A 27,844-nucleotide genomic window follows, 5' to 3' on the forward strand; every position below is an offset into this window, starting at 1 on the left:
TGCATACAGTCATGATGGCGACTGCATTAGAGAGCCCTGTCATTAGAGCAGCTAAGTCCTGGGGCCATGGAGAGCAGGGCACTGCTGTCTGTGTCCTTAACTGCCTCTGGACAGGGAGAAAATTACTTTTCTATTTCTTAGTTGACCCGCCTGTAGAAAAGAAGAGAACAAAATTGGGCCATAGAAGCAAATGATTTTATCTCCCAGATACAAATCTCCCTTCCTGCTCATATGATATGGAGATACCTCTGCTGAAAGGGAACCCAGAGGTGATCATACTTGTATAGAGAGAGAGGTTAAGTGACTGACGCGAGAGCACATTGGAATTTAATGTCAAATCCAAGACCCAGGTTCCCTCACCCCCTGCTGATCTGTTTCCCTCCGCATTCTGAACTCTCTACCCCCTTACAACGCACACGCATGCGCGCACACAATATAAAGATCTTGAAATAATGGGAGAGCAAACAAAAAGATAAAGGCAATACTGAATTTCAGAGTATTAGCAATGTTAAAGAGGGAAGTAATGTACCTGAATGCTGAGAAAATATGTACCCGGTTTTTCCACGATGTTGTAATTCCCTCCTGGGTCTTTATTTAGGTTAGATGCAAGAAGCCAGGAGCTGTCAGGCTACACTAGTTTAATTGAATCCTCTTTGGCTACTTAATAGATGCATAATAAAGCCTGCTTAAATAGAGAGACCAGATCCAATCTATCACCTCACCTCTATGGATCATGAAAAACAAGCTTCAACAAGGCTTCAAGAGGAATAGTTACCCATATTTTTAAAATGGAATTTTTAAACACGTTTAAAACTGTTTCAGCCAAGTAATTTGCATATAGGATGCAGTCCATGCAATGATACAGTGTAGTGTTCTCCTCATTAAAAATAAAGCTCTGTGCTGTCTTTGCAAGTGCGCTGAGCATGTTTGTAACTGACCTGCTTAGAGGTAGGTTTACCAGGTTTACAGATGAACTGGAGGGCATAGAATCAGGAAATTTCAACCAGAATTCCCAATAAGATATAAAATGGGTAGATATAATGTCCATTATTTAAATATAAGTGTATCCGTAAAGTCATGGTGCACTTTTGACCGGTCACAGGAAAGCCACAAAAGACAATAGAAATGTGAAATCTGCACCAAATAAAAGGAAAACCCTCCCAGTTTCTGTAGAATGATGTAGCAGCAGGTGCTCATGCGCAGATGATGCCGTAACACCGTGTATACAGCGAAGCAGCCCACGCCATGCCAGTCGAGATGTGGACGGTACAGAGGAAAGTTCAGTGTGTTCTGTGGCTTGCTAAATTTGAATCCGTGACCAAAGTGCAACGTGAATATCGGCGCGTTTATAACGAAGCGTCACCACATAGGAATAACATTACTCAGTGGGATAAGCAGTTGAAGGAAACTGGCAGTTTGGTGGAGAAACCCCGTTCTGGTAGGCCATCAGTCAGTGACGAGTCTGTAGAGGCTACACGGGATAGCTACCTAAGGAGCCCTAAAAAAATCTGTGCGTGAGCCCACATCGAACTGCACTGAATAGGTATAAAACTGGGAGAGTTTTCCTTTTATTTGGTGCAGATTTCACATTTCTGTCATCTTTTTTTGCTTTCCTGTGACCGGTCAAAAGTGTACCATGACTTTACAGACACACTGTATATGTAGGTATGTATATGTGTATGTGTGTGTGTGTGTGTGTGTGTGTGTGTAAAATTTTTATGTAGCAATTCAGAAAGATCTGGTCAAACAGAAGCTCATGTGAGATGTGTCCATTGATCATAAGCTCAGTGTGAACCAGTGGTAAGACGGGCTGCCTGAGAGAAGAAAATCATTAAGGCAACGTTAAAATACATTAAGTAGCACTAAGTGCAGTAGCATCCCTCTGCACGCTCCACCCACCGGCCAAGACCCAAAGCCTAGCGCAGTGATGGGAACCATGCCGTCAGGGCAGCGGACACTGGCATCTGTCCAGAAGAGTACGAGGTCAGTGGGAAAGGGAGAGGGTCTGAACTAGAGTCAAACGGAGAATGGGCCGTGGCACCTGCTTGAGGGCCAAGCGAGCCTTCTTCATACATAACGTGTGACGGTTCTGGAACGCATGTGTCCCTGATCAGCCCCCAGGAGTGTCGCTGAGAGGACTCTGCAGGGGAGGTTAGACTCCAGCACAGCCGCCTCCCCATGGGCTCGGATTTTATAGTTTGTGGTGGCAACAAATCACAACTATTTTCTATGGTAGTGAATTAGGTCGCTTCATTTTCCTCCTGGAGAATAGAGAGAGTGTTTTGACAACCAACCGAGCTCTTAAGAGAAAATAAGATACTGATGTGTAGACAGCTTGGTGACTAAAGGATGCAATGTTGACTCAATTCACCACCTGCTTCCCATCTTAACATGCCACCAACCATCTGGCTGGCTCAAGAAGCTAGAAATAAAGGGCAGAGGGTCTGACAGTCAAACTGAAGCTGCTGGGAGTAGCAGCTAGCCCTCTGGTTGGATCTTCCTACGTGTTCCCACAGTGCAGCGCAAAGGTGAGCCACCTACCTCAGGGTCACCAGAGTTGCTCGTTAAAAATGCATGTTCCGCCTGGCCTGTGGTGGCGCAGTGGATGAAGCATCGACCTGGGATGCTGAGGTAGCCAGTTTGAAACCCTGGGCTTGCCCGGTCAAGGCACATATGGGAGTTGATGCTTCCTGTTCCTCCCCCTGCTTCTCCCTTTCTCTTTCTCCCTTCTTTCTAAAATAAATAAATAAAATAAAATAAAATAAAAAATGCATGTTCCATGGGCCTCTCCCAGACCGACTGAATCAGAATTGTTGGGGTAGGCAGCCTCTGACATGGCCCCCAGTGACTCCTTGCCTCCTGGTATTCACACCCTGGTATGTCCCTCCCTTCTTGTGTGGGCTAGACCTAGTGACTCACTTAGAATGAATAGAATCCACAAAACAAATTGGATGTCGCTTCTGAGATTAGGTTCAGAGAAGCCTGCGACTCCTCCTGCTCTTCTCACTTGCTCCCTCTGATGAAGCCGGGGGCTGGGCAGCCTCTGGCCAGCAGCGAGCAAGGACCCGACCCCTGCCAACATTATGTGAGTCTGAAAGTGTTGTCTTCCTTAGCTGAGCTTGAGAAAATTGTAGCCATGGCTGACACCTTGATCGCAGCCTGTTGATACACCCTGAGCCCCAGGACCCACCTAAGTCACACTTGGATTCCTGCCTTCCTAGAGAAACTGTGAGATAATGGATGTGTCGAGCCATGGCATATGTTATGCAGAGACAGATAAATAATACCCTGAAATCATTTCAACACTCACCCTTCAAGTCTCCCATCCCATCTCTCCCTATTATAAAGGAGTCAAACGTCTATGTAAATGGAAATGGATACTATTTAATAATATACACTGTTTACATGTAACTTACATCAAAGCTATCTAGGGCTGAATGTTTATGCCCTGGCCCCTGGGGAGCTTCCCCAGGGTTCGTGGGAGGTGGTGGGGGAGCAGCGCCTTGGGGCAGGATGAAGTGACTCCAGGTTAGACCTCTCGCCCTGTGTCTTCGGGCGGGCCATTCTCAGCTTGTGTTATAGGTAAGTGCAGAGCGTGGTGAACTCCCACAGGCCAGCCCCCCGTTTCTCCACTGGCAAGGGGAGGGGTCTGTCCCTGAGCAAAGTCAGTGAAGGGAACAAAGTCCAATCTTCTCGCCTTCTCTCCAGAGCAGCACCTGATGGCCCAGGGGAGGACCTAGACTTCAAGGAAAGGTTTCTCATTTTCTCCAGGAGAAATGTGTGTGGAGAAAGTGCGTCTCAAAGGCCATATGTGTGGAAGGGGCCACCATAAGGACTTCTGATCCCAGCTCTACCACAAGCTGGGTGGGTGGCCAGCCCAGAAGGAGCCCTTCCCCCTCTGACTGCGTTCTTCCCATTGCAAAATGGGAGGATTGGGCTGGGGATGACTTGGACCCTCCAAATAGCGTCCAGGAGCCTAGGGCAGGGAGGCAACTTCTGGCCATGACAACTGGTCAGGGATGGGACAGCTCCCCTCAGAGGGCCAGGCCACCGCCACTCAGCCACCGCGCCCTCTCTGAGGAGCGTCCGGAGGGGCTACTGTGCCACAGGGGGCTCTGGCAGATGTCGTCCAGCCTGCTTCTGATGGTGTCCTGCAGCTCCTCGTCCTCCAGCAGGACCGCCGCTGCCAGGGCCAGCCAGAAGTAGTCAGTGGCATCATGAGCATCCTAACCCCATGGCATGGGGGCAAAGAAGAGACGGCATTAGCAACACTTCCAGGAGAGGCTGGGAGGCAGTGCTGGAGACCTGGGTACTGTCTGTTCAACGTACTTGCCCATCGCTCCTCCTGGTTCCTCACAGAGGGGGTGGCTTCCTCCCCTGCTCCACTGCAGAGTGGACTTGCAGGGGGTGGCACCTTACCCAGGGTCGGCCAATCAGGAAGCAGCATCCCCTTGGACACGGTGCTTCAGGCATATATAAATGACTCGAGCTGACCTATCCCAGTCCCTCCTGGGACCTTTCAGTGTGACCTTACAGAGAAAATGGTCCCTTGCTGTTTGGGGTGTGGAATTGAACTTGCCAATAGTGGGAGGACGGAGACCAGGAAGCTTAGGAGTAGAAACATACAGACCAAGAGACACAAAGGAGGTAGAGAGATGCATGATGGCATCTGAGTGCCAGCCCAGAGCTACCTGGACTTCCCCTTATTCAAGCCAACAAATTGCCTTTTATGCTTAAGCCAGTTTGAGTTGAGTTCTTCCCCTAGCAACTCCTAGAGCCTTTATTTGATACCATCTGATTGCACATACTTTGTCCCCAAACCGCTTCCTGGGAGCTGAGGGATGGAGGCAAGATGGCTGGGGAGACCTCCACCACCTCCTCGTCCTTGTCCCCCACCCCGCCCCGCCCACGCGGTAGAGATGAGGAGCAGATGCCTCTTTGGGTGAGACTCAAAAAGGGATGCCTGGTTCCCATTAACCCTCCTAACTCAATAATTAATTCAGGCCAGAAACCACGTCTGGCAAATGAGAAAAGAACAGCAGCGTTGCCCCGAGCATACCCTGGGGGCCAAACACAGGCGGCCCAGAGACACTGTGCAGAGAGATTAAGGCTTCTGCTGCAGCAGACAGGGACCCACAAAACAGGGAAGCCAGTGTCTGGGAATAAGGTTTGAGGATCAGAATTGTAATGGAGAATGTCAGACCACCAACACAGTCCTAGCAGTGGTGGGGAAAATGAGTTCTAGATTCAACTCCAGCAGAGCAAACAGCAGAACCAGGACTAAGACCTTCTAAGATCCTAGGTTTACTGACATTCAAAGACCGCCCCCCACCTTATTATCTCAAATATATTTTTCTAAAATATAGCTTTATATAACTTTATAAGTGAGTTGCAATTAACTTATAGTTAACCCATAACATTCTTTGGACATATAGTTAAGCATTAATTTTGATTTTCATTTTGTTTTGATTCTCATATAAATTCATAGGCTGTTGAGATGCTCAGGTACTAGGCAATGGGACCACCATACCTGATGGATAAAGTGGCCACAGGAGTCAGAGCAGAGCAAGGAGAAAGAGGAACTATGATCTGTCCTTAGAGGTGGGAGACATCATTGAAGTTTCCAATGGGGCTAAGTGGAAAGAGCCACTGGGTCCCCAGTGGAGTCACTCCCCACACTATGAGACAGGACTCTCCATCTGCACCATCTCAGGTCTGCCCGAAGGCTCAGGGCCAGGGAAGAATATACTGGAATAGCAGCTCTCACATGACTGTAGAAGCCCGGTTCTTACCTTCAGCTGGTAGAAGGTGAGTCGGCCCAGGCGATAATACACCTTTGCATAGTACAGGGCCTCCTTGGGACTCTGCAGCCAGGCTGGACAGAGGGACAGGGTCTTCAGGTAGCAGTCCTCAGCCATCTCATACATGCGCAGGGAATAGTACACCGTAGCCAGACGATGAAAGGCCACCAGCTCCTGCTTCTGATCCCCTAGGAATTGGAAGACTGAGACAGATATCTGGCACCCAGCACCTCACATCCTTTGCTCACTTCTGTGCTGTACAACTTGCTGAAGGTCTGTTAGGTATCGGAGATCGTGCTTGGGATGGAAGGAACAAAGCAGAGGAGGTCCCTGCCCACATGAGGGCTATTGTCTCATAGGACACAAATATCCCTTAATCATCCCATGAACAAAATTAAAATTGCATCTGTGAAAAGGACTACAAAAGGAAACACAGAAATCTCTGAGAGTGTGCTGGTTGAGATTTTTCTGGGATGATTACAAAGATAACTTTCTCCTTATTCCAGCTGTCACTATAAATCCAGGTTCTGGGAACTTTCCAAATTCCTGTGATGGCCATAGTGGCAAGACGAGCTTGCTGGCATAGCTAAGAATTCTTTACAAGGAACTAACTCTGTGTAACAGATGTCTGCTCCACAGAAGGGCTCTCTCTGGAGAGCTCGGGGCTGCCACCCGCCACCGGCCCTGCTCCTAGACCCGCTTGGGTCTCAGATGAGCTCAGAGGCTCGTTCACGTCTAACTCCACACCACAGCACCTTCCATCCAATGAGTCTAGAGCTTGCTGTTTCAGGATTTGGTGGGTTTGTTGTTTTTAATAACTAACTCCTTTAATACAAAGAACAAAGGCTTCCAATGGTTTTGTTGTTGCTGTTGTTTTTAATACACATTTGCAAGGTGCCTCTCTGATGTAATCTAAAAGCATCACTTTTAAGCTTCAAGGGCCAAAAGCCTCAATTAGAAAAGAGAATCCAAGGGAGAGAAAGTTCTCTGATATGGAAGAACCCAGTAGAAGGGAAGCGCATGGAAGGGCAGATGTGGCCTCCATTCATCTTCCGTCCAGGGAAGGACAGCAGCCTCCCCCCAGCCCACCCCCACCAGGCCTGGCCTGAGGTTAGCAGACAGCCCCTCAGGTTCTGGAAGTAAGGAAAAGATAGGAGGAGGGGAGGGAGCGCTCTGAAGTGCAATTAGACACAACGAAGCCCAGGAGCGCCCACCTCTCAGGACCTTGAGTATGCCCAGAGTCCCTTCCGGGGTCGTCACAGGAGACTCCATTTGCCCCGACATCTAATCAAGGCTCCTGTAATCAAACCTGCTTTCCCTCAAGCACCAACATTGAGATGAGTTTGTTTCTTTTTAATCTTTTTATATTCTGCCTTCTTTCTGTTCCAGTGACTTACATTGTTTCCCATCAACTTTTGTGCTAAATGCAAAACCATGTCGGCTACACAGTGAGTTAAGTTAATGGAATCTGATCGTCATTTACATTCGATTTCATGGGGAAAATATGCATTGTAAGGGGTCATTGCCTGTGCATAGAATAAAATACCACTTGGCTTGCCGTCAGGGAATAATACTAACAGTAATATAATAATTACACTTATCAAGGATGCATTATGTACCAAGCACTGTGTTGTAGGATAATTATTGGTCTTCATAACAAGAGATGAGTACTATTTCTACTCCTGATACACCCAAGACAAACTCGAGACTTCAGCAGCTTGCTTAACAAACATCTCCCCTGCAGTTGGACCTACAATTTGTACCCATGCAATCTGATCCCAGAGCCTCTGCTGTGACTGCTTTGTTGTGCCTCCCTGGGGAGTGTTTGCCCCTCCCATTCAATACAGGACCACCTACCTGTGACTGTGCTGAGTCTGGCCGCCATGGTGGCAAATTCCAAAGCCTTGTCGTAACCTTCCAGGCTGATCTGCAGCTCCGTCAGCTTGTTGAAAATCCTGAGCTCGGTTCTCACCGCCTTCATCCTCCTTGCTAAAGGGATGGCCCCAGCCTGAGAAGAGAGGCGCAGACATCTGAATGTCCCAAGAATCACCGTGGACACCAACTGATGTGCCGCGGCACACCGGTGTGCCGCAAGAATTTTTAAAACATGCAGTACTTGACTATTTAGTCAGGGACACTGACTTCTTTTCCCTTAGCTTGTCAAATTTAAACAATGACAACAGCCAACACAACAATAGCTGTCCGGTGTCAATAAATCAAAATTTTACTTGTTGGGTTTTTTTTTGTTAGATCAACAGAAAATATACATTTTGGTGTGTCATGGAATTTTAGGAGCTTCTGTGTGCCGTGAGATGAACAAAGCTGAAAATCGCTGCTCTAGGAAGCTCACATTCCACTGCTGGCAGAGGGGACGGTGGAGACTAAAACCGGGGGTAGCATGGGTTTGCTCAGCTGGCTCTCTCGGTTCTTGCTCTCAGGTCTTACCGGTGGAAGAACAGGAGGTCATCGCGCCTCCCAAGGTGGGCAAACTGAAAGTGGGGAAGTTCTTCACCCCAGTCACGTGCTCCCTCAGCACCCACAGCGCTAACTTACCAAGTTCATAGGCACATGGTTTGAGAGTGCCCGATTAATGGTCATTTCTATTACTTTTACAATGATAGAATGGTAGGCAGGTCACAATAGCTCTCTGAGCCTTATTTTTCTCATCTATAAAAATGCATAGGACAATAAGCACCTCAACATCGGGGACGTGTTCCTAGTTCAGTGCCACGGCACATAGTGGCTGACTGATATATGTTTGATGACTGAGTAATCAATTGAACAAGCAAATGAATGAATGAGTGAGATTTTAGGATCAGAGAAGATAATGATGTTCCCAACTTCAGTCAGTGATAAAAATTACGATTTCTGACGTGTCTGCTTGTTTATCATCTAGACATTTATTTAATTAGATTATTTCTTAAATCAACCCCCTTTTATTAGCTTGCCTCATTCTTTGCAGGAATAGCCATGAAATCAGGGGTTTGGTGAGCTGGTGCTGTATGTAATGAGAACAGAGTAAGACAAGTGTCCATCCATGGACCAGGCACCTCCCACCACGCCGCCAGTCATACGTGGGAACATTCTGGCAAACGCAGACGTGTGCTACAAGCTCTCAAGTGCCATGCACCCAAGAGAGGTAATCATTATACTCTCCCGGGAAGAACAGTTCATCAAGCCCAAGGATGACAGAGGGTATCAGCTCCTTCTTTGAGAGCCTGCCAGTTTGAGGAGTGAGCAAGATGCAGACACTGGGTGAGGAAGGTGTGGACAAAAACAAGGCCACACACTAAGTCCAACAAGCTCAGGGGAGGCCAGCATGGCGGCCCTACAAACTCAGAGACCGGAAATAACCCCATAGGGTGGTCTGAACATAAAAACCCCTCACTGAAAGCAGGTCATGGTGGTAGTCACATCCTAGGCTGTAGCTTCCTTGGCAAAGGTCAATCCTTACCTGAAGTGACTCTGTCTTTGGTCTTTTGAAGCCTTTGAAATGTCAGAGCAACCCCCATTCCCAGACCGTCAGACAAAGCACACCCACAGACCAGGAGACCACAGACCCCATCACTGTTACCTTGTTCCCCACAAACAGTCTCCCTGTGCTGTAAATGTTTACTATCCTGTGCCCACCCACCAGCATAAAAGAAGTGAGTGTTACTCTATATTTTGCCTTTTCATCCAATCCCAGAGATGTCCCTGCTTTGCCTTCCCCACCCCTTACTCCACCACCAGTGGGTTCCGTGGGGCCCTCCTTGCATCTCCTCCTTTGATTCTAATATATAAAATAAGCTGCAAAACTGCCTTTCTCTGAAGCAGTTTCGCCATCTGTTGAGATTTTGCTTCCCAGGAATTGTCATCAGTCTGGTTCAAATCAACTCAAAAATTCCCTCCAGGCTTTGGATGTTTCTTACATTGACAAAGGGAAGAAGAAAGGCCAGCAAAGAGGGGAAGGAGGGCTAGACTGATCTGGGTGCTGCCCACCCCCGCCACGTTTGTGCCGGGGCCTGGCCGGGCACTGGGCCACCTGGGACTTACTCGGTAATACTCCACCGCGCGCTGTCTGTGCCGCTTCCCGTTGAAGAACACATCGCCCGCCTCCTCATAGAGCTTGAGAGCCAGCGAGGGCTCCTCTGACTTCAGGGCTTTCTGGACGGCTGCCTGGGTGGAGACAGAGATGACTGTCAGAGACGGAGAGGAGGACCTCAAACGTCCATCGGGCTGGCAGGTGAGATCCTGACCACCTAGTTTCACACTCTACTGACGTCCCCAGAATCCTGAATTGTCCTCTACACTCACAGAGCTGGTAGGAAGCCTTTGAAACCTTTGAGGTCCTCTAGACCAGCACTTCCCCATCATTGTATAAAAAGATCATATTGTATGGCCTGAAAATGATTTTCGGGAGTACACAGACAAACATCTTATGTTTTAATAGCTAAGTATCTATTTTAATGTGTTTAAGAAAAAAAATTAACAATACATCAAAACCCATGATTTCAGATAGCATTGCTTAGTGTAAAGAGCTCAGTTGACCTGAAGTTAAGTCAAAGAAAGCTTATGAACAGTGACATAGATGGTACGCAGATATGGCAGAACCATGACTTTGACATGTGAATGCCTGCACTTTGGAAAGCAGTGATCTTATCCAACTCCTGCACTTTCCAGATGGAGAAGCTGAGGCTCGGAAATACAGAGAATCCTCCCCACATGCACAGCAGCAGCTAGCGGCAGACAGACGCTAGTGCCTTCCAGCCCCATGGCTCCGTTCTCTCCAGCAAGCTGTTGTATATCGCACTGAAACGGGACGTGATGAGAAGTCGAAGCGTGAAGAACACACCACCGCAGCAGCGGCACAGCTGCAGGAGGACCTCACACAGCCTCAGACAGAGGACGGTGCACTTCCGTGGGAATGACCTGCAGGACTGCATGGTAGATGGCGGTCTGGGGTGGGCGGGCCAGGAACCAGTCCTGGCCAGTGAGTCACTGGGGAAAGACCCCACAGCTATTGTTACTGCGTATGCAGCTACACAGGGAGGTGGTTGGGTGGGAATCCTAGAGTCAGGAGTATCTGCCACTCCCTCTGGGCCTCTGACTCCGTAAAGTGAGAGGTAAGACTGCATTAGCTGCTCTCTGAAAGTCCTTCCAGCTTTCAAACGTCAAAGCAGAATAGAGTCAGAGAGTGGAAACTTAAGTCATACTGTCTGGGGCCGTTGTCACCACTTACTAATGGTATCACCTTGAATGGGTTCTCAGCCTCATCTGTAAAATGGGAATCTCAGTAGCAACCCCTGCTGCATTTGTAATGAGGACTGAATTACATTATGCATGTGATGTGTTTACCAAAGTCTTTCGTGTGCGTAGTAAGCATTCGATTAATGTTACACAGCCCTTCAGTCTCAGTGCGAGTGAGTTTGTACGAGTTTAAGTAATGGAGTAAGGGGAGCAAGAAGGAAGAAAATAAGAAATGGGAAGGAAGAAAAGATTATAGTAAGAGTATTTTTGATGAAACAAATCTTACACACCATTATAATGTCAGTATTTGCCGACAATAGTAATAATAATGAAATACCATTTATTAAGTATTTACTAACTCCCAAGCACATAAAACTATTTACTATGCATATGCATTTACTGTGCGAGTGATATGCTCAATCCTTATTGGAGATTGCATTCACCCATAAGGAAACTGAGGCCCAGAGAGCTCAGGGAGCAAGTCCAAGGCCACATAGTTTGAGAACAACAATGTAAACACTCCACACATATCAACCTTGCCTCACATTGTAGCAGAACCCTGCAGTCAAGGTGTGTGTCAAGCTCTGGAAAGATGGAGGTACTTACATGACAGGGGAGAGAGCCTCCCACCACGTTCTTTGGGAGCTTACGTGTACATATAGGACGCAGGGACTGGCCCTTTGCCACCCGCCTCCAGCCTGTCCGACTGCCTGGTTTCCACCTTGTGTCCAGGGAGCAGGCCGGTGTTGCCCTTCCCTCCATGGAGAGGACATCACCTCTCTCTAGTTTCATGGTCACTCTGGAGGGTACAGCTGCCTCCCCGACTGGCCCAGGGGAGCAGACAAGCTCTGCAGGAGGCCTACCTGCAAGTACAGCTCCACCAGCTCATCTTCCTGCAGGAGGAAGTGGAGCCGCCCAGCCCCGAGCCAGGCCTCCGCCGCCCTGTCTTCCTGCCCCAGGTCGATGAAGATGCGCAGGCTCTCCTTGATGCAGGCAAGGGACTGCCTGAGGGACCTGGGTGGGGGAGGGGCAGACACGGACTCCTAAGGGGTGGGGGTTCAAAGGGGCCTCCGAACCCCTGAGCACAGGGAGCAACTGAGGCTCTGGGAGGGAAGGACACTGTCACAGGTCACACAGGAAGGTCCGGGCATGATTTGAGCTTTGTGAGAATGGTAATCCCTTGGGGGAAGTTCAGTTGAAGAAATATGTCCATTTTATCAAAACCCACTTAATAAATTCCTCCTAGAAATGAGTGCTAAGAAAAAAATCACTCCAACAGATATACTTGCTTATGTTCTTTCATCAGACAGTGAGAACCGCATGTGGCTTTTGGCCCTTTTTACCGCGGCTGCCAGGAAGCTTAGAGCTAACTTACAGTAATCACCCCCCCCCCCCCCAGGGTACATGGAAACACCTGTTTTTCTGTCATTAACGGGTCTTTGTTTTATCCTTCTCTCTCTCTCTCTCTCTCTCTCTCTCTCTCTCTCTCTCTCTTTAGTGCTCTGTAGAAGTGGGTGTTTTAGACATGCTTAATAAGTGTAGCCTTACAACATGTGCTGCTTGATAAACTGAGCATTCTATTAGGAGATAATGACCTTACATTTGCAGACCCAAGGTACTCACAATCTTCCTCATAGTGTCATTCACATTGGTGGTAAAGCAGAAAAGGTGGATATTTCTCCCAGTTCTTAGAATGACAGAATGTTAGGATTTTTAAAAATCCTCACCTGGATCAACTTCCAGAACAATGGAGTCAAGACCTCCAAAAATCCACTTCCCCATGAAACCAATGGCAACACTGTCAAGAATGGTCCCAATCGATTGTTTTTCAGAACCCTCGGAGTTAACCAAAGGCTTGCAACAATTTCAGGAGAGTTTATACCAGAAACACTGCTGAATCTTGTTAAGAAGAGTGAGTTTCCTTGATTTTGAACTTGCTCTAGAGGCATCTCCTCACCACAGCTCTGTGGCAGCCTTAAAAACCTAGCACTTGGCAATCAAGTAGCGAGGACAAATGAGTTTGGAATTCCTCAGCGCTCTCTCTCCAGAGGATTGGCACTTGTTTTTATTGAGCCTGACTCTGTGTAGAATCCCCTTTCCCTGGGGTGTTTGCCCCAAAAGATCAGCAGCAACTGTTTAACATCGCTGCTGCCCAGGTTGATGAAAACATTTGGAGCAAAGAAGAAGCTGAAAAACAAATTAAATAAAAGAAAGTGTTGGGGAATGAGCTGTCCATGAAAAGGTCCCACATTGTCCCAGGAAGTCTGCATGTGCAAAACTGTGTACATGTCCAGGGGATTTATAACAGATTGCTATAAATGAAGGTGTTAGTTATAATCAGCAGGGTAACTAACAAGAAAATAGCTGAAAGAAATATAGCAAAAAATGACAAAGAAGTTACAATGGTACTCTAGAAAATATCTACTTAACACAAAAAAAGGTAGCAAAAGAGGAATTGTTTAAAGATATAAGGTAAATAGAAAACAAACATCAAAATAGCAGACATAAATCCTACCTTACCAGTAATTACATTAAATGTAAATAGGTTGAACATTCCAGTCAAAGGACAAAGATTGCCAGGTGGATTTAAAAACAAACAAACAAAAAACATGATTTAACTATGTTTTCTACAAGAAATATACTTTAAGCCCTGGCCGGTTGGCTCAGTGGTAGAGCGTCGGCCTGGCGTGCAGAGGTCCAGGGTTCGATTCCCAGCCAGGGCACACAGGAGAAGCGCCCATCTGCTTCTCCACCCCTCCCCCTCTCCTTCCTCTCTGTCTCTCTCTTCCCCTCCCGCAGCCAGGGCTCCATCGGAGCAAAGATGGCCCGGGCGCTGGGGATGGCTCCTTGGCTTCTGCCCCAGGCGCTAGAGTGGCTCTGGTCGCAACAGAGTGACGCCCCGGAGGGGCAGAGCAGCACCCCCTGGTGGGCAGAGCGTCGCCCCCTGGTGGGCGTGCCAGGTGGATCCGGTTGGGCGCATGCGGGAGTCTGTCTGACTGTCTCTCCCTGTTTTCAGCTTCAGAAAAATACAAAAAGAAAAAAAAAAGAAATATACTTTAGAGTCAAAGATGTATAGATTATAAGTATGAAAAAAGATATATCATCCCCAGAAAACTGGAATGGCTATACTAATATCTGATCTTTTCTTTTAAGCCCAAATGGTCACTAAAGACAATGGAGAACCTTTTATTGTGATAAAAGAGTCATTCCATCAGAAAGACAACTAGAAACATAATGTACCTAAAAACACAGAGAGCCACAATATACAGGAAATCAACCTGACAGAAGAATTGGCAGAAGAAGCAGACAGTTTAACAATAACTGGAGATGTCAGGACCCCCTTTCAGTAATGGACAGAACAACTAGACTTAAGGACAAAAATAAAATGGAAGAGTTGAAGTATGAATCAATTAGACCTAACAGACATCTATAGAATGTAAGGACCAAGAAAAGATCAAATTGTTAGATTCAGGAAGGTGTGCTGGGATTGCCAGAGTGTAGAAGCAGAGACAGGGAGGTAATGATAGGGACCCTGTAAGGCTGAGAACAAAGGAAGACAAACGTTTGCATTCCATTGGTCAGAGACCCTTATCAGAAGTTTATGCTTGCAATTCGCCAATGAGCTAGACCCAGCCCCTGTTGCTACCCGGTGCGACCCCCCTTAGCGAATAGGTAACCGCCACATCTGCTTCTATATAATGCTTGCTTACTTAGGATATATAAGGACCTTGCTGTAAGCGCCAGGGGCGATTCCCGTTTGTAGCTCCTTGTGAGTAAGGTGTCTCCAGACACCTAGGAATTCGCCCCTGCACAGGTTAAACTGGCCAATAAAGAAACATCTATATTCCTGAAAGTCTCCGACGTCTGTTCTTGTACCCGGTGCTACATAGAACACCTCACCAAATGGCAAAACACACCTTCTTCTCAAGAGCATATGGGACATCCTCCAGTGTAGACCCTAGATTAGGACTTTCTTAATAAATTTTGTTAAACAGTAAATTTAAAAAAAAATAAAAATAAATAAATTTAAAAGAAACAAAATCATACAAACTATGTTCTCCCACTGCAATAGAATAAAAACAGCAATTGGTAACAGAAGGAAATTTGGGTAGTTTGCAAATATGTGAAAATTAAACAACACACTCCTAAATAAACAGAAAAGTCAAAGAAACATATTGCAATGAATATTAGAAAATATTCAGAGATGAATGAAAACAAAAAATACAACATATCAGAATTGGAGTGGAATGAAGACAGTGTTCAGAGAGAAATTTATAGCTGTAAATATTTATATAAAAAAACTATAAAGATCTCAAATCAATAACCTAACATTCCACCTGAAGACACTTGAAAAAGATGAGCAAAGTCAACCCAAAGCCGGCAGAAGAAAGAAAATAATAAATATTAAATCAGAAATAAATGACACAGAGAATAGGAAAAAAATAGAGAAAATCAACAAGATCAAAAGTTGTTTTTTAGAAAATATTTTAAAAAGTCAACTTTTGGTTAGTCTAATGAAGAAAAATAAGAGAAAAATCTAGGAATTAAAATGTGGAGAAATAACTACAGAAATAAAAAAGATTATAAAGGAATACTATGAACAATTTTATACCAACAAATTAGACAATCAAGATAAACGGAAAAATTCCTAGAAGATAAAAACTATAAAGCAGCTCAAGAAGAAATAGATAATCTAAATAGACCTATAACAATTAAAGAGATTAAATTATTATTTAAAACAAAGACAAAAACAAAAAAACTCCTTACAATGAAAAGCCCAAGTCCAGATGGCTTCACTGGTGAAGTCATTCTACCAAACGTTTAAAAAGAATAATTAGCACTAAGCTTTTACAAACTCTTTCAAAAAATGGAAGATGATGAAACATTTCCCAACACACTTTAAGTCCAGTGTCACCCTTACAACAAAACCAGACAAAGACATTATCCCAAGAAAGAAAAAAGATAGACCGATATCTCCTATGTATATAGATGTAAAAAGATCCCACCTAACACCAGGACACTGAATCCAGCAGCACACTCCGTGATCATGCGGGATTTATCCCAGGAATGCAGGTCAGTCCTACACACACTAAAATCAATCGATTCAATGTCCTTTATTAATAGAATAAAAGAAAAACCACATGGTAACTTCAATAGGTGCATAAAAAGCATTTTTTTAAATAACACCTTTTAATAATAAAAATACACACCCCCAAAGACTAAGAACAGAAGGGAAATTCCTCAACGTAATCAATGGGGCAACCAAGAGGAGAAATGACTTGTTTCAGGACACATTATTAGTTCACGGCAGAATTAGACCTCCTGGCTCCTACTCTCCTGTCGGTTGCTCCTCTCCCAGCTCTGTGGCTTCGACTTCCTCCAGTTACTTCTTGGACCAATGGCAGCCCCACTTCTGCCTCCTCTCTATCACCTCCCTCACCTGGGACTTACAGTGATCCTTCCCACTGGTTTAAGCAAGGCCTCCGCATCCAGGGCTTTCTCTCTGATGTCCCCTTTAAGATGTCAGTGGCTTTGACAACTGGAGGTGAAAGGCAGGCTGGTGAGCCAAGGACGGCAGTGGGGCAGGTGAGGGCTGGAAGCAGTGACTAACCCGAGACTGAGCTTGAGGTGGCGGTAAACCTGACATCTATTTGCCAGCCTTGCTCCAGTCCCTTAAAATCCAACTTTCCCAAAGCCCATCCCTACGATGCCACACCACGAACGTGACTGTTTCGTCTCCAACGTTAATTCAAGCCTGACTTGTAGATCAGCTGCAGAAACATCCAAGCTCCTAGGGTGTCCTGGAATGGAAGCAAGGACAGGGCTGGGGACAAGCCTGCTGTCCCCTCGCATGCTGCAAGGATCAACAGCTCCCTTCCTGGGACTGAAGGCATAGATAACGGGAGCTGCGCAGGACACCTGATTCTTGTAAAAGGTGAGGGAGAGGAAGACAGAGTGAGGGGCACGGAGACAGAGAGAATGTTATCTGATTATTCATGATCCAATTGTCCAAGTGCCTATGGTTACCAGATTACCAGTTGCCTAGAAAAGTGAAATTACAATTGAATTAGCTGTTCCTCAACCACCTCTCCCTGCTCAGCACGAGCAATTATCCCTGCTCTGTTTTAGAAGTCATTCACAATTATGAGTTCAATGCCGCAATGCTAATCTGTTGCAAAATGAAATTGAGGATCTTGCAAACCATGTAGAATTTAATAGAACAAATTAAAGCTTGTTAGAGAGCAGAGCTGCAGACCACATACCACTGACAAATGAGGATCCAGCCGATGACACCAGCAGGGGACAGGGCAGAGAATCAGCAGGATGGGGACAGGGCAGAGAATCAGCAGGATGGGGACAGGGCAGAGAGAATCAGCAGGATGGGGACAGGGCAGAGAGAACCAGCAGGATGGGGACAGGGCAGAGAGAATCAGCAGGATGGGGACAGGGCAGAGAATCAGCAGGATGGGGACAGGGCAGAGAGAATCAGCAGGATGGGGACAGGGCAGAGAATCAGCAGGATGGGGACAGGGCAGAGAGAATCAGCAGGATGGGGACAGGGCAGAGAATCAGCAGGATGGGGACAGGGCAGAGAGAATCAGCAGGATGGGGACAGGGCAGAGAATCAGCAGGATGAGGACAGGGCAGAGAGAATCAGCAGGATGGGGACAGGGCAGAGAGAATCAGCAGGATGGGGACAGGGCAGAGAATCAGCAGGATGGGGACAGGGCAGAGAGAATCAGCAGGATGGGGACAGGGCAGAGAGAATCAGCAGGATGGGGACAGGGCAGAGAGAATCAGCAGGATGGGGACAGGGCAGAGAGAATCAGCAGGATGGGGACAGGGCAGAGAGAATCAGCAGGATGGGGACAGGGCAGAGAGAATCAGCAGGATGGGGACAGGGCAGAGAATCAGCAGGATGGGGACAGGGCAGAGAGAATCAGCAGGATGGGGACAGGGCAGAGAATCAGCAGGATGGGGACAGGGCAGAGAGAATCAGCAGGATGGGGACAGGGCAGAGAGAATCAGCAGGATGGGGACAGGGTAGAGAATCAGCAGGATGGGGACAGGGCAGAGAGAATCAGCAGGATGAAGACAGGGCAGAGAGAATCAGCAGGATGGGGACAGGGCAGAGAGAATCAGCAGGATGGGGACAGGGCAGAGAATCAGCAGGATGGGGACAGGGCAGAGAGAATCAGCAGGATGGGGACAGGGCAGAGAGAATCAGCAGGATGGGGACAGGGCAGAGAGAATCAGCAGGATGGGGACAGGGCAGAGAGAACCATCAGGAAGGGGACAGGGCAGAGAGAACCAGCAGGATGGGGACAGGGCAGAGAGAACCAGCAGGATGGGGACAGGGCAGAGAGAACCAGCAGGATGGGGACAGGGCAGAGAGAACCAGCAGGATGGGGACAGGGCAGAGAGAATCAGCAGGATGGGGACAGGGCAGAGAGAACCAGCAGGATGGGGACAGGGCAGAGAGAATCAGCAGGATGGGGACAGGGCAGAGAGAATCAGCAGGATGGGGACAGGGCAGAGAGAACCAGCAGGATGGGGACAGGGCAGAGAGAATCAGCAGGATGGGGACAGGGCAGAGAGAACCAGCAGGATGGGGACAGGGCAGAGAGAATCAGCAGGATGGGGACAGGGCAGAGAGAATCAGCAGGATGGGGACAGGGCAGAGAATCAGCAGGATGGGGACAGGGCAGAGAATCAGCAGGATGGGGACAGGGCAGAGAGAATCAGCAGGATGTGGCAGGGTGCTTTGGGAAGAGTTTAAATACCAAAGGGTTAAAAGAAGCCTTTTGGTAAAGCAGTCAGGCTTTGGTACATTTTTGCAAAAGAAAAATGAGCCTTTTTAAGAGATTACCGAAAAGTCAATCACCAAACAAGGAATGTTTAGTTGTATTATTACAGTTTTGTCACACACAATAAAGCAAAACAGTCAACGCTCCTCTTGTTGTTTATTCCAAGACATAGTGCATAAGTGCAGTTATAACTTAAATGTTCTTAACTAAAACATGAAAATAAACTTAGTTTTTTATCATTTCCAGTTTCATTGTAAAGGTAAGGGCCCAAATAAACTTTCTGTACTGTGAGATTTTTTTTTTACACCCCTGCTTTTCCTGAAATTTATTCCCTTTCAGCATCCTTTCACCAATGCCTGCTATCTTCAGGGAAGGAAGACCCAAGAGTTCCCCCCATCCTGGGGATAACTGCCACCTCTCTGAATTATGCCTCCTCAGCCGTGGTCACGTGAGGAGTTGTTATGAAAACACACACGTAATGAACTGTAGCATAGCCAACATTACTGAGCCCTCTCTGTGTATCGGCACTGTTCCAAATGCTCCGTGTGCATTAACTCATTTACTCCGCGCAAAAACACTCCAGGACGGATGCTGTCATTATCCTCCTTGGAATGGTGAGGAAGCTGAGGCATGGAGAAATTAAATAACTTGTCCAAAACCCCATAGCTAATAGGTGATGGACGACACCGGACTTGCGCTACATGGTCACTGCAGAGCCCGGGCTGTTCTCCTCGATGCCGTAGACAGACCACAGGCATTTGGACTTGACTGCCTATGGGAAAGAATATTACTCCTCCTTTAGGAACAAAAGATGTTCCTAGGACTGTCCCGAAGCCCGGACTTACCTGGCTGTGTTCAGGTTCCGATAGAGCTGCCCCAGGGACTCCAGCAGCTGCCCCTCCATCTCCCGGTCCCTGAGCTGCTGGGCCAGTGCCAGCCAGTGCTCATGGTAGGTGATGCATGCCTCGGGGTTTGGGGACACCGAGCTGTAGAAATGGCAGAGGGATTTGGTGACCTGAAGCTGACCTGAACATAAAGCAGGGACAGGAATGAGATAACCTGAGATAGGATGAGGGCCAAATGTGCTCTCACACTTTTCTCTAAAGCTCCCCAGTGGCCAGGGGCATACTCACTCTTTAGGTGCCGATGCCTTAAGCCAAACAGCAGTGCCATTTCATAGCAGAGGCGGCCGCTGGCCAGCTGGCGGCCGCACACCAGGACCTGGGCCAGCCACAGAAGCACCTGTACTAATTCCATGTCTGTCTCCACACTGGCCTGGAGTTCACAGTAGAGCCGGACGGCCTGTAGGATGTAGTCCTTGGCTGGCCGCTGAGCCCAGGACTTCAGGGTCAGGTGGCCAAGATTGGCCAAAGCCACGGCCTGATTGCGCACATCCCCCATCTCCCGGGCTCTGTTCAAGGCCCGGAGATAGCTCTTGGCTGCCCGGGTCACCTGGCCTTCACCTTGGAGTGCCAGTCCCAGGAGGTTGTGGACTACCCCCTTGTGGGTCATGTTCTCTGTCTCCTTCAGGGAGTGTAAGAGTGGAGAGAGGACATCCAAGGCCTTCTTCGCCTGGCTGGCTAAGAGATAGGCCCACGCCAGGCAGAGGGAGGACTCGAAGGCCTCCTGCTCACCCAGCAGCTGCCCCAGCCCCAGGGCCTGGCTCAGGTAGTAGATGGCCCCATCCGGAGACCTGTGCTGGAGGTACAGTCTGGACAGGATGAGACACAGTGTCCTCTGGGTGCAGCGGTCCGCCTGCTCCTCACAGGCAGCCAGCGCCTGCCTGAGGGCCGGACAGGCCAGGGTGGACACTTCATTCCAGTTTGGGGAGGGGACACTAAGGAGCTTGGTGGCATTCTGGAGGACCAGGTGGACCTGCCAAAGCGGAAGGGCCATCCCTTGGACGTTCTGGGGACCACGCTGCCGGACAGAGGCCACTGCAAGGTGTGGAAGGTATTTCTTATCATACACAAAGCTCAGGAGGGTGGCCACAGCGTCCGAGGCAGGAGGGTGTCCGCAGAGCAGCTGCAGCCGTTCGGCAAAGGGCAGGACTTCCTCGTGCCGGCCGAGGCTTAGGAGCAGCCGGACGGCCAGGAAGCAGGCCCTGGCCTCCAGGGGGCAGCTGCCTGACGCCACGCCCTGGCGCAGCAGGTAGGCCACCACGTCGAGCTCGTTCTTGGCACTGAACTCATGGTCAGGCAGGCAGGCCAGCAGGGCCCCTGCCTTCTCCAGCAGGGCCGAGCCTTTATGCCTGAGCCTCTGCCTCAGGTAGATGGCAGCCAGGTTGATGTACAGAGCGGCCACCAAGGACAGGTCCCGGAAAGCCCCGCTGAGAATCCGGATGGCCTCCTCAAAGTACACCCTGGCCTGCGAGAGCTTGACCTTCCTGACGCTCAGCCGGCCCAGCAGGAAGCAGAGCCGGGCGTGGGCCCAGGTCATGTGGTTCCGCTTGGCCCACTTCCTCGAGGCCTCCAGGTAGACCACCAGCTCGTCCTCCTCAGAGAAGTTATAGAAGGAAGACGTCAGGAAAGAGAAGGCGAAGTCGTAGAGGCTCTTAAAGTGTTCTGCGTAGCCCTCGTGGTCCAGGAACGCCAATATGGGGGCAAAGTTCTCAGCCTCCTCCTCCTCCTGGCCGCTGTGCAGGTCCATGAGCAGCTCCGGGTCGTCGAGGTCGTCGGGCTCCGGCAGGTGGTAGCTGTCCGAGGCGGCCGAGAGCAGCTCCTCCCCCAGGCTGGAGTCCTCGGAGCCGCTGGACCGCCTGGAGCCCGCAGCCCGACGCTGCTCCCAGGCTCCGCCGGGCTGGGCCTCCTGGAAGCCGTCGGGCTGGGACGCTGTAAGGGACAGGCAGAGCGGAGCAACCCTGAGCACCTGCGGCTCCAGGGGCCGGCCCTTGGCAAGAGGACAGGATGTCGTCCTGAAGGACGGGCGCTCAGGCTCGGCACGATCGCTACTCACCGGTCAGATCGTTTGGAAGGTTCTGGATGGATTCAAACCCACCTGGATAGAGATGAAGGACAGGCCTGGGTTAGGTCATCAGGGGCTCCCAGGCTGACGCCTGCAGGTGTCCCCCAGACCAGTGGCCCCTTAGCAGACTGTGTTTAAGTCTCAGGCCCTCATCCATCGTTAAGGAACCGGGCAGAACGCGCCCCTTCACCGTCAGTTTAGAGTTGCTGGGACCTGATTATCTTATTTAACCCACTCCCGTGGCAGGTGGGCACTGAGCTAGAAATGACACCCAGGGTCAGAGAAGAGAAGCTGAAAACACGAGCTCTATGCCAAGAGGTGTGGGGATGGGGGCGGGAGGGTGGGTGATGAAATCTCAGCTACTTGACAACAGAGCCGTGAACAGAACGCCGAGGGCAGGGCATTTAGAGGCACGTGGCACTGCCTCCTGTTCCCGTGTGCCCCAGTCCTCTCCTCTTCCTCCCTCCTTCATCCATCGTCCATCCATGTGACAGGCACTGGTTCAGTGCGTACAATGTGCTCTGACGGGACGAGGTGACCCAGGGCCGTGGCTGTGTTCTGAGTCCCTCAGTGCGATGAGGTGGGTGCAGGGACAGCCTTGCGCCCAGGGTTAGACATTCTGAGTGCACGGTATTTGCAGCCGCTCTGGACAGAGAAGGAAACAGATCTGGATGGAGAAGAGTAAGCAGACAGCAGCCGGGGATGGACACTGAGCAAAGGCAGCGTCAGAGAGAAATGAAGACTCAGAGACTGGGGCGCCTTAGTGCCGCCACTCAATGTCACCAAAGTGACTTAGGACTAGGTGAGCACCATGAAGACGTCATGAGTGCAGCAGCAAAGATGTGAACCCTCTTGGCTAAAGCAGCCACAGTGGGGCTGGGCAGCCGAGGCCAGCTTCCTGCTCCGCGGGACGGGCTACTGGAGGCTCCCGCCGCTTCCTGGCAGAGACGCGACAGCCGCACTGGGCTCTCCAGTGGTCTTTGAGGACAGCACGTCCTCCCGCCACGTCAAGCCTCTGCCGGCTGTTCTCTGGGGAAGAGGCTTCATCTACAAGTGTCACTGCAGATAATCGAGACCTGCACCCACCACTGTCGCTGAAGAGGTGGGAGACACAGGGCTCGTCCCTCAAACCACTGCCAATGAGAGCATGTGCCTCCGGACACAGAGCAACGGGCCATTCCCAAAGGGAGGGAAGGGGGTGACATGCGCTCACTCAGGCAGTCATCCTGACACCGCCGACCCTGTGCTCGGCACTGAGCGCTCTCGCCCACCCACGTCTAACGTACCCAGCAGCCCCATGTCCTTTGTGTGGGGGTCAGTGTATGAACGTTGGTGTTGATAGAAAATGGGGAGAGTACTTCTTATCCTGGCTCAGGCCCTAATTCACTGGGGCTTCAGTTTCCCAGTCTGCAAAATGGGAGGAAAAATCATCTCTTAGGGTCCTTCCAGCTGTAACATTCTATGCCCCCACCTTTATCATTGGGGACCAAGGGTTACGCCAGCCCTAGAAGGAGGGACCACAGCCACAGCTCAGGAAGTTTCTTCTTCTCTGGGATTAGAATGGAAGGCTCAATATGGCTGACCTCCCAAGTGATAGTTGAGTTGATTTCAACCTATCTTACAGTTAGGCAACAAGTCCCACTCAAACCAGAACCGTCTGAAATCTAAAGTCAATGTACTGCTAATCAAATATTACCCAGGTCATCAACTGAATGGTGGCCATAATCCCAAATTTATGGATGGGATGAGAATTTAAAGATATTCTGTTCCTGATTAGAAACACTCTCTTCATCTTGAGTAGCCTGGGTTTTCAAAGGGGTTTGAGGGGCAAACACTCACTAAGCCGGTAGACAGACGTTATGTCCGTGTGAGCAAGCGTGCGGAGGAAGCTGGCACACTCAGCTTCCTGGTCACTTCCCAGGACCGACAGAGAGCATCTTTCCTCATCACTGAAAAAGCCGGAGTTCTTGCTCCTGTGTTGAGACAAAAGGCATGGACACAGGTCAGCGAAAGTTTCCAGACACGAGCCCTTCTCTCTCCACCCGAAGATGTAGTGAAGGACGTGGAGAAGCCATCAACTCATATGTCTATAGCTGAGATCAGACTTCTGTCTCTCTATTTTATAATGCATTTATTTGTACTGCCCGGGAAGAGAGCTCCGAGCATCTCTTCCATAGAGAACTGAGCTGTGTTGTTGAATAGGTCAAAGTGAGGATGAGCACACCCCTGCTGTTAAAACTCCAACCCTCCAAAAAAACAAAGCCCCTTTGCCCAACTCCTACCCATACTTCGAGACCACATGGTGCCCATTTTTAGTGGAGAAATTGGAATCAGCTGTCCTGAATGTAAGAGTTGGAATGGGACCATTAAAAGACATTTCTTTGGTAGGCTATTAAAAAAGACGCTAGGGACAGGTGACATGATCTCTCTCGAATGATGAAGGAAGTGTGACTATGGTCAGAAGGGACCTTTCACAACTGTTGACATCGGATTCCATGACACAGAACAACAGTGTTATGTAGTATCAAGAGAGAAATAAAATCCAAAGGATGGGAAGTGGGGAGATAGGGGACTGGAGGCTGGAGGAAATGATTATAAATAACAACAATGTTTATATATCCACCTCGCTTTATAAACTGCTAAGATGAACTTGCTTACTAAAGATTTGTCTTAGAGAACTTGAAACCTAGAAATGCCCGAGAAAGTGTTCAATCCAGGGTATACCCCAACAATTTTTAAGATCTCTTTTACTTATAAATAAAGGGGCTTTTTTTTTTACCTCAGAATTCAATTTTAAACAAAAATAACTTGAAATCCCAAGAGTTAATAGCATCTAATACTTCATAGGGAGAGGACTTACCAATCAGACACTGTGGTTCATTTAATATACACAGTTGCCCTAGGAGCCACCTACCTTTTGTCCCATAGCTCAGATATGAAAGGGAGTGAGGAGAAAACTAGCAGCTAATAGGAACTGCTCAAGGTCACTGAGGGCCACTACTGAGTGGCAGACGTGGTACTAAAGGTGCGTCCCGACACCTGGCCCAGGTTCTGTCCACAACACGTCCTGAATCCCCACCCCTCCGCCTGACCTCCAGCTTGTCCATGCGAGCATCCACCCTCCAAAGGCACGTCATTGACACCTGCAACGAACTCATTTGCGATCAGAGGAATTATACCTTCCCAAATTCCTGCAGAACTCTGAAATTTTACAAAGCACTCCTGAACTTACTACTTCATTTACTCTTCATGACGACCCTGTGAGATAGATCCTTCATCCATATCTGGTGATAAAGATTCAGAAGGGATCAGAACGACACAGCTAGAAGGGGGCAGGGGAGCAGAGACCAAAGCCAAGGTCTCCTGTCCCAGCGTCCATCGCCTCGTAGCTGATCTGCTTACAGGCTGATGCCCAGGTATTTAGAGAGAGTGCAAGAAGGTATACAAAGGTATATATTTCCAGCAAGGAGACGGGTTAACAGGGTACAGTAGGCTTCTGGGAATATGGCAGGGTCAAGGCCCTGCTGGGGGCTCCTCTCCCCCATACACACAGACAAATCCTGGATAAAATGTGACAAAGGAAAATATTTAAATACACATTTTAAACTTAAGGAAAGAAAGGAAAATGCCTGGGAGCTAAAAACAAAAGGAGAAACCAAGGCCAAGTTGGCAAGCGAGAGCAGGTGGCTCAGCGTCCTGGGGGTTTTACAGGGCAGACATTGTCCTCAGAGCTGGAGCCAACCTGGTGATGTCCCCTAGGGGCAGGAGATGTGACTGTGGACCCGTGTGAAACAGGGAAACTGAACTGAGCTCCCTCCCTCGCTTTGAGCTCCCTCTGGCCTGAAATCTGGATGGGGCACCACTTCTGTAAAGAGGGGTCTGGAAACTTGCCTGTCAAGAACACCCTTCCATCTATCTGAGTTTGCAGGAGAAATCAAAACCTAGGTTCACACCATTAGAACATGTGAGATCTGAATTCACACTGTACAGCAGGGGTCCCCAAACTTTTTACACAGGGGGCCAGTTCACTGTCCCTCAGACCATTGGAGGGCCGGACTATAAAAAAAACTATGAACAAATCCCTATGCACACTGCACATATCTTATTTTAAAGTAAAAAACAAAACAAAACGGGAACAAATACAATATTTAAAATAAAGAACAAGTAAATTTAAATCAACAAACTGACCAGTATTTCGATGGGAACTATGGGCCTGCTTTTGGCTAATGAGATGGTCAATGTCCGGTTCCGTATTTGTCACTGCTAGCTGTAACAAGTGATATGACGCGCTTCTGGAGCCGTGAGGCGTGCGTCCCGCGTCACCGGAAGTCGTACTGTACATGAGCATCCTGTGCTCCTCTCACTGACCACCAATGAAAGAAGTGCCCCTTCTGGAAGTGCAGCGAGGGCCGGATAAATGGCCTCAGGGGGCCACATGCGGCCCGTGGGCCATAGTTTGGGGACCCCTGCTGTACAGAGTAGGTACCACGATCAGAGAACTGAACATTAACAAACCAGGCCTGGACTATTAAGTTCCTAAGTTTTCAGAGGAAGCAAATGCCGAAGCGACTTCAGCTGAAATGCTTTCCTCAGTCCAGATTTCATGCAAAGACTGTGTTTTAAAGTGCTGAAATTTTTTTCATGTAACCAAAAAAGGCAAGCCATGCAGAGAAATAAACTACCGACAATGAGAGTCAGCAGGTATACAAACAGGTGTGTCAACATACAAAAACTAGAGAAAACAATAGCCTAAAGCTTAATTATGAAAAGCATGGTGAAAATGTTGAAATAAAAAGAAAAAATAGAAGCTACAATGAAAATACAGAACATTGTGACCTGAAACAAGCATGTGTGAGAAATAGCAAAATGCACATTTTCAAAATGAAAATAGACGCACAGAAACTTAAAGCTATGCGGAGTGAGTTAAACAGCAGGCTTGTTCACAGCAGAGCAGAAAATTAGTGAAACTGGAGATTGTTTTGAGTAAATCACCCAGAGGATAGCCTACAGTGACAGAAAAGGTGAAAAATATAAAAGAACTGATTAAGCAAGATTGAAAACAGAATGACAAGTCCAACATACTTCTAACAGACATTCCAGAGAGGGATGAAAAGGAATGAGATAGAGGCAATACTCAAAGGGAGAATGACTGAGAAATTTCCAGAATTGAGGGAAGACATGAGTCTTCAGACTGAGGAAGTACACCAAGTCCTGAGCAAAATAAATAAAAATAATACCACTTTTAACATGATTTCCATTTCTTTAAGATTATAAGTCTTGGCCCTGGCCAGTTGGCTCAGTGGTAGAGTGTCAGCCCAGCATGTAGGTGTCCTGGGTTCAATTCCCAGTCAGGGCACACTGGAGAAGCGACCATCTGCTTCTCCACCCTTTCTCCTTCCCTCTATCTCTCTCTTCCCCTCTCACAGCCATGGCTCCATTGGTTTGAGAGCATCAGCCCTGGGCTCTGAAGATGGCTCCATGCAGCCTTCACCTCAGGCACTAAAAATAGCTTGGTTGTGTGTATGGCTCTAGATAGGCAGAGCATCAGCCCCAGATGTATGGATCCTGGTCAGGGCACATGCAGAAATCTGTCTCTCTATCTCCCCTCCTCTCACTTGGAAAAGAAGAGAAAAAAAAGATTATAGGTCTTTTCAGGTTTTCTATTTCTCCTAATCCTCTTTTCTGGGTTCAGTAATCTATTATTTAAATGTTCAGTTTATGAGATGAGTTCAATATAAAGGATGATAACATAAATTAATGAAGTAAAAACAAAGGAAGTAGGAGAAAATAATAAAGGTAAATATGAAATTAATGCAATAGAAAACAGAGAAACAGTAAAGTTGGTCAACAAAAGAAAAACTGGTCTCCGAAAAGACTAATAAAATGGACAAAACCCTGGCAAAAAATGATTTGAAATTTCAAATTACTGTTATTTTCCCCTCCATAGTTTCAAAATGTCATCCTACACCCAGCTAAATTACCATTCAAGAGTCCGTGTTAAGTACTATACTGTATATCCTACACAAACAAGGACTAAAAACT

General features: G+C 48.2%; 1 protein-coding gene across 3 annotated transcripts in view; it reads right to left on the reverse strand.

Moving 5' to 3' along the window:
- Nucleotides 1–3,364: 3,364 nt before the first annotated feature.
- SH3TC2 (SH3 domain and tetratricopeptide repeats 2) overlaps nt 3,365–27,844 on the reverse strand; it is a 57,416-nt gene continuing 32,936 nt past the window's right edge. For all 3 annotated transcript variants that reach the window (XM_066344417.1, XM_066344416.1, XM_066344418.1), the window contains 9 exons: nt 23,642–23,775; nt 21,794–21,835; nt 19,972–21,669; nt 19,684–19,864; nt 11,894–12,044; nt 9,837–9,959; nt 7,659–7,809; nt 5,793–5,989; nt 3,365–4,226 (listed from right to left, as the gene is read on the reverse strand). In XM_066344417.1, coding sequence (XP_066200514.1) covers nt 4,035–4,226; nt 5,793–5,989; nt 7,659–7,809; nt 9,837–9,959; nt 11,894–12,044; nt 19,684–19,864; nt 19,972–21,669; nt 21,794–21,835; nt 23,642–23,775 — 2,869 coding nt within the window. In that variant the 3' untranslated portion in view covers nt 3,365–4,034. The remainder of the gene's footprint in view (nt 4,227–5,792; nt 5,990–7,658; nt 7,810–9,836; nt 9,960–11,893; nt 12,045–19,683; nt 19,865–19,971; nt 21,670–21,793; nt 21,836–23,641; nt 23,776–27,844) is intronic.

Source organism: Saccopteryx leptura, chromosome 6 (genome assembly GCF_036850995.1).
Source record: "Saccopteryx leptura isolate mSacLep1 chromosome 6, mSacLep1_pri_phased_curated, whole genome shotgun sequence".
NCBI lineage: Eukaryota > Metazoa > Chordata > Mammalia > Chiroptera > Emballonuridae > Saccopteryx > Saccopteryx leptura.